The sequence below is a fragment of the Macaca thibetana genome, chromosome 1 (genome assembly GCF_024542745.1).
Source record: "Macaca thibetana thibetana isolate TM-01 chromosome 1, ASM2454274v1, whole genome shotgun sequence".
NCBI lineage: Eukaryota > Metazoa > Chordata > Mammalia > Primates > Cercopithecidae > Macaca > Macaca thibetana.
In genome coordinates this window covers 158,992,354-159,006,733 of record NC_065578.1, presented here as the reverse complement: position 1 = coordinate 159,006,733, position 14,380 = coordinate 158,992,354, and the positions used below count along the sequence as shown (strand labels likewise).

Sequence of the window (14,380 nt, the reverse complement as noted above, 5' to 3'; positions counted from 1 at the left end):
ATGTAGGAGAGGCCTGGTAGGAATCAAATCCCATGACTCTGAATCTGGGCTCTCACCAGGCACCCTTGTGACTTCAGGCATGTCATTGCCACTTCCCAGGTCTAACCGCAACATGAGCAGAAAGTTCCCTTTCACTCTAATTAATTCTAGGTCAGTTGGACCTCACTAAGTGAACGAGAAGTAGTGATTAATGGGCTTGGGTTCCTTAGAGTGATTTTTTTGTTTTGTTTTTGCTTTTTTTTTGGGGGGGGGGTTTGGAGATACGGTCTCCCTATGTTGCCCAGGCTGGAGTGCAGAGGCACAATCTTGACTCACTGCAGCCTCAACCTCCTGAGTGATCCTCCCATCTCAGACCCCTGAGTAGCTTTGGGAACACAGGCACCTGCCACCAAGCCAGGCTAATTTTTATATATTTTTTAATAGAGATGATGTCTTACTATGTTGCCCAGGCTGGTCTCAGACCCCATGGGCTCAGGCAGTCCTCCCACCTTGGCATCTCAAATTGCTGGAACTGCAGACATGAGCCACCCACCGCACCCAGCCAGAATGATCATTTTTGCATTGTCATCGATCACACCCACAGAGGGAACTTTAAAACCATAGAGATGCTCAGGCTCCACCCCCACCTATTGAATGGGAACCCTGGGGCATGGTAGGGGCCTGGGCCTCTATACTTCTCAAAGGATCCCTGAGTGATTCCAATGTTTAAAAAAAAAAGAAAAAAGGAAAAAAAAGGTCTGTGGCCAGGCACTCAGGAATAAACTGCTGCATCAGACAGGAGCTAAACTGGAGGTCAGGGAAGCACTAACATTTATTGGTTGAGGACCACGTTCCAGATCCTGGACTAAGAGCTTTGTATATGTTAGTGCTTCTTTTTTTTTTTTTTTTTTCCTGGAGACAGCTGGCTCTGTTGCCCAGGCTGGAATATAGTGGTGTGATCTTGGCTCACTGCAAACTTCGTCTCCTGGGTTCAAGCACTTCTCCTGCCTCAGTCTCCCGAGTAGTTGGGATTACAGGCATGTGCCACCACTCCCAGCTAATTTTTGCATTTTTATAGAGATGGAGTTTTACCATGTTGTTCAGGCTGGTCTTGAACTCCTGACCTCAAGTGATCCACCTGCCTTGGCCTCCTAAAGTGCTGGGATTATAGGCGTGAGCCACCAAGCCTGACCTCTATTAGCTCATTTATCCCTCACAGTAACCCTCTGAAGTGACTGTCATTATGCCCACTTAACAGACTCTAAAAACCCTAAAGTGCAGAGAAATTGGTAACTTGCCTAACAGCTCACAGGCAGCACGGGTGGAAATGGGAATTGACCCCAGAGCTGTCTTGCTTCAAAGCCGGAGTGTGTCCCACTGGATCCCTCTGATGGGATGGTTGTCCACCCTGACCCTGTGTGGTGCTGAGCACTCGAGGACATTCAAGAGGCCCAGGGCTCTGGGGCTGAGACGTCCCACTGTCAGCATTTTCAGGGGGCCTGGAATTCGTGGCTAATAGGGGAGAACTTCTAGGCTAGTAGTTGCCAGGTAGCAACATGAAGAACCCCCTTCAAGGCAAGCATCTTGTGTCATCATCTCTGTGGCTCAGCCCCTAATGGTCCTGGGACATAGCAATTGCTCAATAAGTTTTTGATAGATGGGTGGATAGATGGATGGATGTACAGATGAACAAATAAAAAGTCTCAATGGGGGCTGTTTCACTGTGGAGCAGGGACCCAAGAGAGCCTAGCAGAGAAGGAGCTCCAGCTTCTGGTCATGATCCACCAGCTGTCCACCCTGCGGGACCAGCTCCTGACAGCCCACTCGGAGCAGAAGAACATGGCTGCCATGCTGTTTGAGAAGCAGCAGCAGCAGATGGAGCTTGCCCGGCAGCAGCAGGAGCAGGTAGGTCCTGTTCGGTGGGTGTGGCTTTCTTTCCAGGAAAAGGAGTGTGTCAGGACCTAGAGAAGGGTGCCTTAGGGGCAGGCCTCACCAGTGCAAGCTGGGGCCTGGGGGCAGGCGGGGCAGGGTCTATGGCCAGGGGCTGTAGGATTCCCACCTGGACTGATTCATGAGCCCTTGTGCGGGGTCAGGGTAGGAGGGTATGAAAGGGACTCTGCAGGAAGAGCAGCTTGCAGCTTCCTACCCAGCCTCCTGGTCCTGGAGGGAGGGATGAGCTTCCTACAAAAGGAGAACCAATTCTGAGGGCTGACTGCTCTGCTCCCTACTGCCACCCCACTCCGCGGTTTGCCCCACTGTAGAAAGCAGGGCGTGGTTAGGGCTGGGCAGGCTCTGGGCCCCAGGGCTAATGTCTGTGACCCCCTCTGCCCACTCTTTCCCTCTCCCAGATTGCAAAGCAGCAGCAGCAGCTGATTCAGCAGCAGCATAAGATCAACCTCCTTCAGCAGCAGATCCAGGTAACCGGAAGGGAGACCCAGAGAGGCATGGGAGGTGGTTGAGGGAGTTGACACCAGCCTGGAGGGTGCTGGGGACAGGGGATGTGCACCGAGTTAAAGCACCAGAGCAGAATCACTCAGGCTTGACCCGAGGAGGGTTATTTCTGTTCTAGCCTCCAACCTGTCTTCCTTCCCTGATTTGAGGGAGGAGCCCGGCCTGTCTTCCTCCCCAGCTGAGATCTGAGGGCAGGTAGACAGGGGCCCACAGAGGTGGCCTAGGGTCAGTGGGATCCTTTAGAAAACTGTCCCTGCTTTATCCCCTGTGCCTCTTGTCCATGGGTCCATTCTCTGTGTCGTAGGCTGACCATAGTTGGGTAGCTCTTTGGGTCCCTGGGGACTCACACAGCGTTTCTTTGCCTTCAGCAGGTTAACATGCCTTATGTCATGATCCCAGCCTTCCCCCCAAGCCACCAACCTCTGCCTGTCACCCCCGACTCCCAGCTGGCCTTACCCATTCAGCCCATTCCCTGCAAACCAGGTGAGTGAGAGAAGGGAGGTTCCAGCATGGCAGCCAACCTGTCCTGAGGTCAGGGAAAGCGCCCTGGAGCGACTCTCATCCATTAATTTGCTATGTGAACTTCCTGGGCCTCAGTTTTGGATCTGTCTGGTGGAAGAATAATCCTCTTTTTCTGAATCTTGCTGAATTTCACTGAACTTCACTGGGAGAATGAAAAGAAATAGCACACTGAAAAACCATAAAGCCCTTTCCAGATGTAAAATGATATAGCAATCCAGGTCGAGTCTCCCCAATTCGAGTATATTTACTGTGCCAGAATATTAATATCTGGAATATTGCCGGGTACGGTGGCTCACGCCTGTAATCCCAGCACTTTGGGAGGCCAAAGTGGGTGGATCACTTGAGGTCAGGAGTTTGGGGCCAGCCTGGCCAACATGGTGAAACCCCATCTTTACTAAAAATATAAAAATTAGCTGGGTGTGGTGGTGCATGCTTGTAGTCCCAGCTACTCAGAAGTCTGAGGCAGGAGAAACGCTTGAACCTGGGAAGTGGAGGTTGCAGTGAACTGAGATTGCACCACTGCACTCCAATCTGGGTGACAGAGCGAGACTCCATTTAAAAAAAAAAAAATCTGGAATATTAACTGGGGTTTATAAATCTCCCAAATTCTTTTTTGTTTGTTTGTTTGTTTGTGTTTTGAGAGACAGAGTCTCACTTGTTCTGTCACCTGGGCTCTGGAGTGCAATGGTGTAATCTCAGCCCACTGCTGCAACCTCCGCCTCCCATGTTCAAGCAATTCTCCTGCCTCAGCCTCCCGAGTGGCTGGAATTACAGGTGCACACCACTATGCCTGGCTAATTTTTGTATTTTTAGTAGAGACAAAGTCTCGCCATGTTGCCCAGGCTGGTCTCCTGACCTCAAGTGATTCTCCCGCCTCGGCCTCCCAAAGTGCTGGGATTATGGGCATGAGCCAACATCTCCCAAATTCTAACAGCCACGATTCCTATCTTCACACTCTTGCCCCTGCCTACACCATGTCACTCTGGCCATGTCACACTCTTGCCCCTGCCTACACCATGTCACCCCATCACTGAAATTCAGCAGACTGGCCATGTGTCAGACAAGGGTGTGGGACCTGATGGTGCAGGGCAGTTGGGGACGGAGCATGGAGTCTGGGATTTATTTTCTAGGCCGTGGGTGCATGTGAACGTTAGAGTAGTGAGTGTGTCATTCTGGCTTTGAGGAGTAGGGAGTGGAGGCCAGAAGCAGGACCTGCTGAGGTGATTCTAGTAATAGGGGATGATACCTGAACTAGGGCAGTGACAGAGAGTTATGGGGACAGGGCAGAGACGCTGCCCATAATTACCCCAGGAGTGTGGACAGCTTTAAAGGCAACCTGTGCTAGTTCATCGTCCCTGTTCCACAGGTGAGAAAGAGACAGAAGAGGAAATTCCCTGAGGCCTGTAGGCTGTGGGCTTGGGTAGACTGCTCAGTCCCACCCGCTCTCCGCTCCTGCGTGGTTTTGGCCGGGCACTGTAGGGTGGTGTGAAGGGGAAACACGAAGGACTGAGAAAGCCAGGCCCCATCTTCATCCATTCAGGGGCTATAGAAAGACACCATGGACTGGGTGGCTCATAAACAACAGACGTTTATTCCTCACATACAGTTCTGGGGGCTGGGAATTTCAAGATCATGAAGCCAGCATATTCGGTGTCTGGTGAGGGCCGACTTTCTGGTTCACAGATGGCGTCTCTCACTGTGTCCTCAGGTGGTGAAAGGGGTAAACAGGCTCCCTCAGGCCTCCAATCTCATTCCTGAGGGCTCCACCCTCATGACCCAGTCACCCCCCAAAGGTCCCACATCCTAATTCTATCACATTGGGAATTAGATTTCAACATAGAGGGGCACAAACATTCAGACCATAGCATCCTGCCCCAGACTCTCCCCAGGTCATTTTCTAGTCATATGCAAAATGCAATTCATTCCATCCCAATAGGCACCCAAATCTTAACTTGTTCCAGCATCAGTTCAAAAGTTTCAAGTCCAGAGCCTCATCTAATCTCACCTAGGCTGGGCGCAGTGATTCATGTCTATAATCCCAGCACTTTGGGAGGCTGAGGCAGGAGGACTGCTTGATGCCAGGAGTTCAAGACCAGCGTGGGCAACAAAGTGAGACCCTGTCACTACAGAAAAAAAAAAAGCCCAGCATGGTGGCCTGTGCCTGTGGTCCCAGCTACTTGGGAGGCTGAGGCAGGAGGATTGCATGAGCCCAGGGGGATAAGGCTGTAGTGAGCTACGATTGCACCACTGTATACCCTCTTGGGAGACAGAGCGAGACATACAGAGACAGAGTGAGGCCCTGTCGCATAACAGACAAAAATAATAATAAATCTCAAATCAGTTATAGGTAAGACTCAAGGTATAATTCATTCTGAAGCAAATTCCCCTTCAGAACTGAGGAATGAATTTCTGAGGTCTGTAAGCTGTCCAGTTTATGGCACTTTGTTTCAACAGCCTGAGTGGACTAAGACAGGCCCAATGTGGAAGTTTCCAGTTAGCTGGGGGAATGTGGAGTGGAGAAGGTTGAAGGTGGAGGACGGGGTAATTCCAAACCATTGCAACTCCCCATGAATGTGGAGGAGAGCCGTGGAAGCAAGGGGACAGTGATCCGGTCAGGGATAGGGCCCTCAACTGCTTTCTGGGCAAGTGAGGCAGTAAATAAGGTGTGGGAGCCTGGGACTGGCACGGCTGCCTCCCTCTTTGTTTGCTCCAGAAACTAAGCAAGCAAGGTCCCTTGCAAAAGCTGACTGCAAACAGTGGCCCTCCCTAGCTCACAAACCTTACACGGTGCTCTGTACCCACAGCATGGGCTCCACACTCCTGACCTCGGCCTTCAAGGGCCTGGGAGCCAACCCGGCCCTCATGGCCGGCCTCATTCCTCACAGCTCACCCTCACACACGCCACCACCCCATCTTCACCTGCCCGAATCCTGCCCATGCTGCAGGCACTAGCGCACACCTCGGCTCCCACAGGGAGCCTGCTCTAGTTACCCCGCTGGAGCAGAGTTCACTGGTGTTCTGCCTGTGTGGCTCTCATCACCACCTGCCATGCACTTCGTGATTTCTACATGTGGCCTATCTCTCCACCTCTCCACCTGGATGCTGGGCCTGGGAGTGAGATAGGGTAGGTAGGAGTGCCATGTCAAGGAGAAGGAAAGGCTGTGGAGTCTAGAGGTCCTGGGTTCAAATCCTGATGCTGCCATTTCGTAGCTCTGTGGACAACCCATTTTTCTTCTTCTTTTTATTTTTTTAGTTTTGAAAATTAAAAATTTTTTTTTTTGAAACAGAGTCTTACTCTGTCTTTCAGGCTGGAGTGCAGTTGTGCGATCTCGGCTCACTGCAACCTCCGCCTCCTGGGTTCAAGTGATTCTCCTGCCTCAGCCTCCTGAATATCTGGGATCACAGGCGCTTGCCACCATGCCCAGCTAATTTTTGTATTTTTAGTAGGGATGGGGTTTTACCTTGTTGGTCATGCTGGTCAGGCTGGTCTTGAACTCCTGACCTTGTGATCCACTCACCTTGGCCTCCCAAAGTGCTGGGATTACAGGCATGAGCCACTGCACCTGGCTTAAATTCTTCATAATAGATATGGGGGTCTTGCTATGTTGGCCAGATTGGTCTTGAATTCTTGGCCTCAAACAGTCTTCCCACCTCAGCTTCCCAAAGTGCTAGGCGTGAGCCACCACACCTGGCCCCATTTGACTTCTAAGGTTTTCATTTCTTTTCTGTAAAATGGGATGATGATGTATTCAGCCCGTTACATATCACATACAATGTATTATTGTGAGATGATACACATGAGACGTTCTACACAACAGGCAGCCGCTTTTGTGCCCTGTGCCCAGTAGGTACAAAATAAAAGTAGCTGTTGGATGAATAGATGGTGTACCCTCTCTCATTGTGCCATTGGATGGGACTCTAGAATCTGGGAAACTCTATTTAGAGTGAGTTGGGAAGGGCGGGAACCCGCTGAAGATAACAGTCAGCGTGCAGAGGGGCAGTGTGGGGTGAGGGGATAGGAGCCACCCAGCAGTGCTTTGGGGCTGGGGAGGGCAGTGGTTGGAACCAAGCTGGCCCAGCTCCGAGCTATTGCCCACCTTGTGGTGCTGGGACCTCGTCAAGCAGGGTGTCTGCTGTTCTGTGCTCATCCAGGACTTTTCTCCTTGCCGCCTTTTCCATAGTGGAGTATCCGCTGCAGCTGCTGCACAGCCCCCCTGCCCCAGTGGTGAAGAGGCCTGGGGCCATGGCCGCCCACCACCCCCTGCAGGTACCGCCCTTTACCCACCGGCCTGGGGCTCCCTCTCGAGCTTATGACGGCCGGCTGCCGTGTTAGGGGACTGCGGGGTGTGGACTGGTGAGCCCTGGCATCCTGTGTTCTTGTTCACCTGCTCCTTCTGCGCCCGCTTTTCTGTCCATCTCCTTGTGTGTTCTGGGTATGCTCACCTCCCTTCCTCTCTGTCCTGCTGTGGGAGTCTCCTTTGGTGTCTTGTCATCCTCTGACCTGCCGGGTCTCCCTCAGGAGCCCTCCCAGCCCCTGAACCTCACAGCCAAGCCCAAGGCTCCTGAGCTGCCCAACACCTCCAGCTCCCCAAGCCTGAAGATGAGCAACTGTGCGCCCCGCCCCCCCAGCCATGGAGGCCCCACGCGGGACCTGCAGTCCAGCCCCCCGAGCCTGCCTCTGGGTAAGCCTCCTGCTGCCTGCACTTGTCCCTCAGCCCTCTTTAGGGGAGGGCCAGCGGCATGATGTGACCTTGAGCAGGTCCCTTCTCCTCCCTGGGTTCCAGATTTTATCAAACAAGGCGTTAGACTTGCTCTTAGCAGAAGATCCCTTTCCTCCTCTCCCTCATCATAATCTCTCTGGGTGTTCCAAGCATCAGGGATTCAGGCCAGAGTCGCACAGTTCCAGGGGGTACGATTCTCATTTCTAGTCTATTGACATGCACAACAAATAGCCAGTGTAAGTGGCATCCCCTTGAGGACGTGCAATGCAGCCGCCCCGCGGAAGGACAGGAGGGAACAGTAACTCAGGTGCCTCATGGGAGTGGCATGGCGGGAGGCTGATGGAATTTGGACTCACACTGGGCTGATGCCCTCAGCTTCTCTCGCTTCTCTTCCGTCCCTTCTGCCCTCTCCCACAGGCTTCCTTGGTGAAGGGGATGCTGTCACCAAAGCCATCCAGGATGCTCGGCAGCTGCTGCACAGCCACAGTGGGGCCTTGGAAGGCTCCCCCAACACCCCCTTCCGTAAGGTAAGGTCCCCCACTCCCCTGAACCTGGAGGCAGCAACAAATGGTGGCCAGGGGTGGAAGACACAGTCTGAGGCCACCAAGAGAGGAGCAGGGAGAGGAGTGGGGTGATGCAGCAGAGGCTGATGTCAGGTTGCCCCTGTCAATCTAGGACCTCATCAGCCTGGACTCATCCCCAGCCAAGGAGCGGCTGGAAGATGGCTGCGTGCACCCACTGGAGGAAGCCATGCTGAGCTGTGACATGGATGGTGAGGGCTCAGGTGCGGGGCTGATGGGCAGGAGGGCCCAACTCTGTATCCTGCCAGGGCAGGCTGTGTCTGCCTCTGATCTCTTCCCTCCCTTGGTCTGTTGGGTCCTTTCGAGGTGTGTGTGCCTCCGCTGTCCCATTATGTGTCTGTTGGCTCTGTCTCTGAGTCTGCTTTCCTAAGTTTTGTGGCTGCTGAGTTTCTGCTCTCTCTTGAGGCCATACCGCTGTGATTTTCTTGGGCCTCTGCTGATAACTTGCTGTTTCTTCTGCCCCATCTGCTCCTGCCTTGCTCCTCCTTGGCTGACTGCTGTGGGAGCCTCCTCAGTGCCTCCTGCTGGTCAAGTAGGGGACGTCTCTCTGCTGGCCCTGGGGCACTCTTGGGATCCCAGACAGGCTGCCTGGCTGACTTCACTCCTGTCTCCCAGGCTCCCGCCACTTCCCCGAGTCCCGAAACAGCAGCCACATCAAGAGGCCCATGAACGCCTTCATGGTGTGGGCCAAGGACGAGCGGAGGAAGATCCTGCAAGCCTTCCCAGACATGCACAACTCCAGCATCAGCAAGATCCTTGGTAAGGGCCAGTGGCTGGGGCCATGGTTCAGTATGACCTGGTTGCGGGAGCCAGCTGGGTCTATTTAGGGCGTGCCTGGTGATGTTCCATACTGTGTTGGACTCCAGTAGAATCTGATGATAAGGGTGCAGGAGTTGCTGGGGATGTGAGGGCAGCTGGGTCCTGGGGTCTTACCACTGACGTGTTTGGTAGCATCTGTCCTCAAGAACTCAAGGAATGTGTGTGTGTGTTTCCATTCTTTAGTACTCGTGATCTAAATGTTTGTCCAGACCCTTGCTCTGGCAGAAAACGGGAGAGACTAGCGTTCTGGGCTGTCACTAGAAAGATTTTTTTTTTAGTTACATGTCCTTACTTGTGGCCACAGAGGGACGTCGGGCAGGGCAGATGGGGCTCGAGGGGGCAGTTGTTTTCAAGACTGAGGCTCCTGTGGTGTCAGCGCAGGGCAGGACTCTTGTCGACTGAGACATCAGGTATTTTGCCCTGAGCAGGGAGCCTGTCTGGGTTGTTGAAGGCCGGAGGTGGCTGCTCTTTTGTTTATGAAAATCAGGGCCGGGCGCGGTGGCTCAAGCCTGTAATCCCAGCACTTTGGGAGGCCGAGACGGGCGGATCACGAGGTCAGGAGATCGAGACCATCCTGGCTAACACAATGAAACCCCGTCTCTACTAAAAATACAAAAAAATTAGCCGGGCGAGGTGGCGGGCGCCTGTAGTCCCAGCTACTCGGGAGGCTGAGGCAGGAGAATGGCGTAAAAAACCCGGGAGGCGGAGCTTGCAGTGAGCCGAGATCGTGCCACTGCACTCCAGCCTGGGCGACAGAGCGAGACTCCGTCTCAAAAAAAAAAAAAAAAGAAAAATCAGGCAGGCCAGAGAGGCTCAAGGAAGTTGCTGCATTGTTAGGAACATGGGTGGGTACTGAGTCTTAAGCTGGCAATTGGATACCCCTATACAGGCTAACTTCATTCATTCATTTGCCCAACGTCCAAGGAGCACCCATATCGGGCCAGGCCCTTGCTGAGTGCTTGCACATATATTATCTTGTGGACCTACTTGGGGACCAAGATCTTCTCAGGTCCTGCATGGGGCTTGGGGTGGTCAGCAGAGCCCAGCACTGACTGCCTGCCCCTGGGGGGTTGGGTCAGGATCTCGCTGGAAGTCCATGACCAACCAGGAGAAGCAGCCCTACTATGAGGAACAGGCACGGCTGAGCCGGCAGCACCTGGAGAAGTATCCTGACTACAAGTACAAGCCACGGCCTAAGCGCACCTGCATCGTGGAGGGCAAGCGGCTGCGTGTGGGCGAGTACAAGGCCCTGATGAGGACCCGGCGTCAGGATGCCCGCCAGAGCTACGTGATCCCGTGAGCAGGCCCCTGCCACAGGCAGCCAGGAGACTGTGTGTGCATGCGTAGCTCTCATAAGTGGCTGGGTGTCAGTGTGTGGCCTGCCTTTGTGTGTGACCCCAGGGGTGCTGTGTGGATGCCTATGTGTGTGTGTTATCTGTGTGTAGTTGAGCCTGCACGTGCGACTCGACTGTGTATGGCTATGTATGTGACTGTGGTGACTACTCAGTGGCTGAGGATATAGGAATGTGACTGGAGGACTGGCCACATGGACCTGGAGAAAGTGCCTGTAGATCCCACTGCCAGTGAACTCAATAGAAATTCAAAGGTGCTAGAAATAAAAGTATTCATCACACAGAAAGGTTCCTGACTTGACTAAAGCAAGCACCCTAGTCTATTCCTTTAAACAGGACATCTCCCAGGGCATTTAAAATATACAATTTCTACCTGGTGTGGTGACACACACCTGTAATGCCAGCACTTTGGGAGGCTGAGGCAGGAGGATCCCTTGAGCTCAGGAGTTTGGGACCAGCCTGGGCAACGTAGTGAAATCTCATCTTTAAATAAAATTAGCCTGGTGTGGTGGTGCACACCTGTAGTCCCAGCTACTCGGGAGGCTGAGGCAGGAGGATCACTTGAGCCTGAGAGGCTGACACTGCAGTCAGCTGTGATTGCACACTGTTCTCCAGCATGGGTGACACAGCATGACCCTGTCTCTAAATATAAGTAAAGAAAACAAAATACACAGTTTCTAAAAACTGGATTCGAACATGATCCTCCAAGAATATTGTCTGTTGAACACATCTATGGCCCTGGGTCTGCAGGTCATCTGCAGGGTTGTAGGTTCAGTGAATCTGGCCATCAGAAAGCAGGCTGGGGGCAGGGTATATAAGTCACAGTCAAGAGTGTGTGGAGTGGGAGTGCACACTTTGAGGAGGCTTGGAGGGGAGATGGGTTTGGGGTTGAATCAAGTGTGCATCCGTCACCATGCCCCTTCTCTGCCCCACAGCCCGCAGGCTGGCCAGGTGCAGATGAGCTCCTCGGATGTCCTGTACCCTCGGGCGGCAGGCATGCCGCTGGCACAGCCACTAGTGGAGCACTATGTCCCTCGTAGCCTGGACCCCAACATGCCTGTGATCGTCAACACCTGCAGCCTCCGAGAGGAGGGCGAGGGTGCAGATGACAGGCACTCGGTGGCTGATGGCGAGATGTACCGGTACAGCGAGGACGAGGACTCGGAGGGCGAAGAGAAGAGCGATGGGGAGTTGGTGGTGCTCACAGACTGATCCTGGCTGGGTGGGCCCGGCCCCTTCTCCTCTGGGGAAGACCTTGTCCCAACCCGATGGGCACAGCCAGCCAACCTAAGACTATGTTGGTACTTGGACTTCTTCATTCCCCAGAGATGGGCAAAGCTGTGCACTTGTAGATACATTCATGAGGGGAGAGGTGCCCTCCCTTCCTGAGGAGCTGTTGGCCTGGGTGGGCAGGAACTGCAATATGGCCATGGGCTGAGCTGGCTGAGCACCTCAGCCTTTAGGGCTCATGGCCAGGGGACACTGTGTGACTCTCCTCTCTTGCAGGTCTATTCACCTGGGGTATGGCAGCTACTGACCTGTCTCCCTGGGGTCACATGCTTTGTTTCCATTCTTGTCCTGGCTGGACCAGCCACTGTGGGACCAACACCCCCCCCACACTCCCCCAGACTGCTCGTCTATCACCAGGATCGCTTTGCACTTTGTGCGAAAGGGTCTGGCTGTCCCTTGCTGTTTTCATCTCTGCCAAGCCCGTTGCGCCTCTGGCTGCTGTGTGTGTGCGTGTGCACGTGTGTGTGTTTCATCTGTTCATTCATTGCACAAGATATTTATTGAGTGCCCACTACGTGCCAGGCACTGTTGCTGAGTTCCTGTGGGTGTGTCTCTCGATGCCACTCCTGCTTCTCCGGGAGCCTCTTTCTGTGCTTCTCTTTGTCCCCAAATTGCTACCTCTTTGTCAGTCTGGGTGTCTCAGGTTCTGTGTTTCCTTGTGTGCATTTCTGTCTCTCTCTGGCCTTGTCTCTCTGCAAGGCCCTTTATTTCTCTCTTTCTTGGTGTCTGTCCGTGCTCCCTTTGCCCTCTGGATTCTCTGGGTCTGTGTAGGCCCCTGGTCTGCCCTGGGCTCATCAGCCTTCCTGACCTCCTCCTGCCCTCCCCTTCACTCCCTCCCTGGCTCTGCCAGTCGGTTCCCACGGAGCCATTTTTAGCTCTGATCAGCATGGGAATGTGCCTCGGCCTCCAAGGGGCTTTGTCCTGGTGCCCCCGCCCCTGGTCCCAACCTGATCCCATGAGGGAGTCGGGACAGGAGGATTGATGGTGCTCCCCTTCCTGCCAGCGTCAGAGGCCCTGGAGAGGGGCTCTCCATGGCAGCTGGTCTTTATTCCTCCCTCATGAGCACAGGGCGGGGGGCTCCCCATTCTTGGAAGAGGTGGAGAAGACTCCTGGGCTTCAGCCTCTCCCACCCAGCCCTGCTCCTCACCTGCCGGCCGTCCCCTCCCCCACTCTATACTGGGGACTGGATCTCAGCCTCTGATCAGTTTCACAAAGTTTGTTCCCTAAGGAAATCAAATCCCATTGTCACCTAACTCTAAAGATCTAAACAGCCCACGGATCAGTATGGGAACCCCAAATCCCACAGGGCCAGATGTGGAGTCTGTGTCTGCCCCCGTCTTCTCTTCATCTTCAAAGCCCCCACTTCTCTCCAGGCTGTTTCTTTTTTTATGACTGTAAACATAGATAGTGCTTTATTTTGTTAATAATAAGATAATGATGAGTAACTTAACCAGCACATTTCTCCTGTTTACACTCGGGGGATTTTTTTGTTTTCTGATGACATAATAAAGACAGATCATTTCAGAATCTGGCCCTTGTGCAGGGGAGGAGGGAGGCTGGCTTAAGTCCAGAATTCCTAAATACGCCACCAGCCTGGGCACCACTGTCCCCTGGTGGCAGCCTGCAAAAGCTTCAGGCCTGGGGCTTCGTAGGAATTGGCTTCATGCAAGGGAATCCCAGGCCAGGTCTGTGAGTGACCTGAGTGACCACAGAGCCCACACTGAATGCCCCTACCTTGAGGAGGTGAGGCCACCCGGATCCTAAGAAGGCAATGGTAAGAGCACTGTAATAGGAGTCAGGAAGCTCAGGGTCTCCCTAGAACTGGCCACATGGCTGGGGTTGGGGAGTGGGAGCCAGGTCTCTCCTTTGGGGCCTCATTGTCCTCATCTGACAACAAGATTAAACCTTATACCTGGTTCTTATTCAGAGAAGGAGCCCTTTGAGACTCTAATGAAAGCTGTGGATCCTTTTCTCAGAAAAGGGCTCACAAAGGTTTACCCTGAAGCCCAGCTGAGGCCCCCACAATGCTAATTAATGAAGCAGGGTCTCTAATGATAATGCTTCAGGCTCTCCATGACACATGCTTTGAATGAACACTTCAGACCTAGTTATCACATTGGGAGAAGTAATAGGCCTGCAAGGGCCGGATGACGGACTGAAATGCCTCAAAAATGCATATTAACCAGGCTTTAGAGAGACAAATCTTGTGGTGAAAAATTAATCCCATCAGTATAGAGTGGGGACAGCAAAACCGAATGGCAGTTCTTGTGGAAGAGTTGGACTTGGGCTGAATTAATAGAGGTTTGTGTTCACAACAAGGGAGGTGATGGTCCAGTGAACCCCACACAGACCTAGTCCCAGGGGCAGCATGCCCTACCTCGCCCCGTCACTAGGGAAGTCTGGCCTCACAATGGAGGGACCCCAAAGCAGGCACCCCACATGGAGGAGCACAGGAGGGATCCTGGTGGACATTGTCCTTAGAGGAGTCTTCAGAAGGGTCAGGCATGTTTCCTCTAGAAAACAAGACAGAGTTGGACAGAAAGGACAGGATTGCTTTCTCCAAAGCTGCCAGGTGGGCAAAGTGTAGTATTCCACAAAGCTCATGAGGCAGAACTTCAGCTCTTGGATGAGGTTCAAGGCTGTCTTGACATAAAGAACACCTTTT

General features: G+C 53.2%; 1 protein-coding gene across 3 annotated transcripts in view; it reads left to right on the top strand.

Moving 5' to 3' along the window:
- The window catches only part of SOX13 (SRY-box transcription factor 13), a 55,484-nt gene extending 42,242 nt beyond the window's left edge, over positions 1-13,242 (top strand). For 2 of the 3 annotated variants that reach the window (XM_050763540.1, XM_050763559.1), the window contains exons 5-14: positions 1,712-1,884; positions 2,328-2,396; positions 2,799-2,913; positions 7,134-7,219; positions 7,472-7,634; positions 8,091-8,200; positions 8,349-8,445; positions 8,870-9,013; positions 10,153-10,369; positions 11,361-13,242. In XM_050763540.1, coding sequence (XP_050619497.1) covers positions 1,712-1,884; positions 2,328-2,396; positions 2,799-2,913; positions 7,134-7,219; positions 7,472-7,634; positions 8,091-8,200; positions 8,349-8,445; positions 8,870-9,013; positions 10,153-10,369; positions 11,361-11,637 — 1,451 coding nt within the window. In that variant the 3' untranslated portion in view covers positions 11,638-13,242. The remainder of the gene's footprint in view (positions 1-1,711; positions 1,885-2,327; positions 2,397-2,798; positions 2,914-7,133; positions 7,220-7,471; positions 7,635-8,090; positions 8,201-8,348; positions 8,446-8,869; positions 9,014-10,152; positions 10,370-11,360) is intronic. The other variant, XM_050763549.1, reaches the window with a different exon arrangement.
- The last annotated feature ends 1,138 nt before the right edge of the window (positions 13,243-14,380 follow it).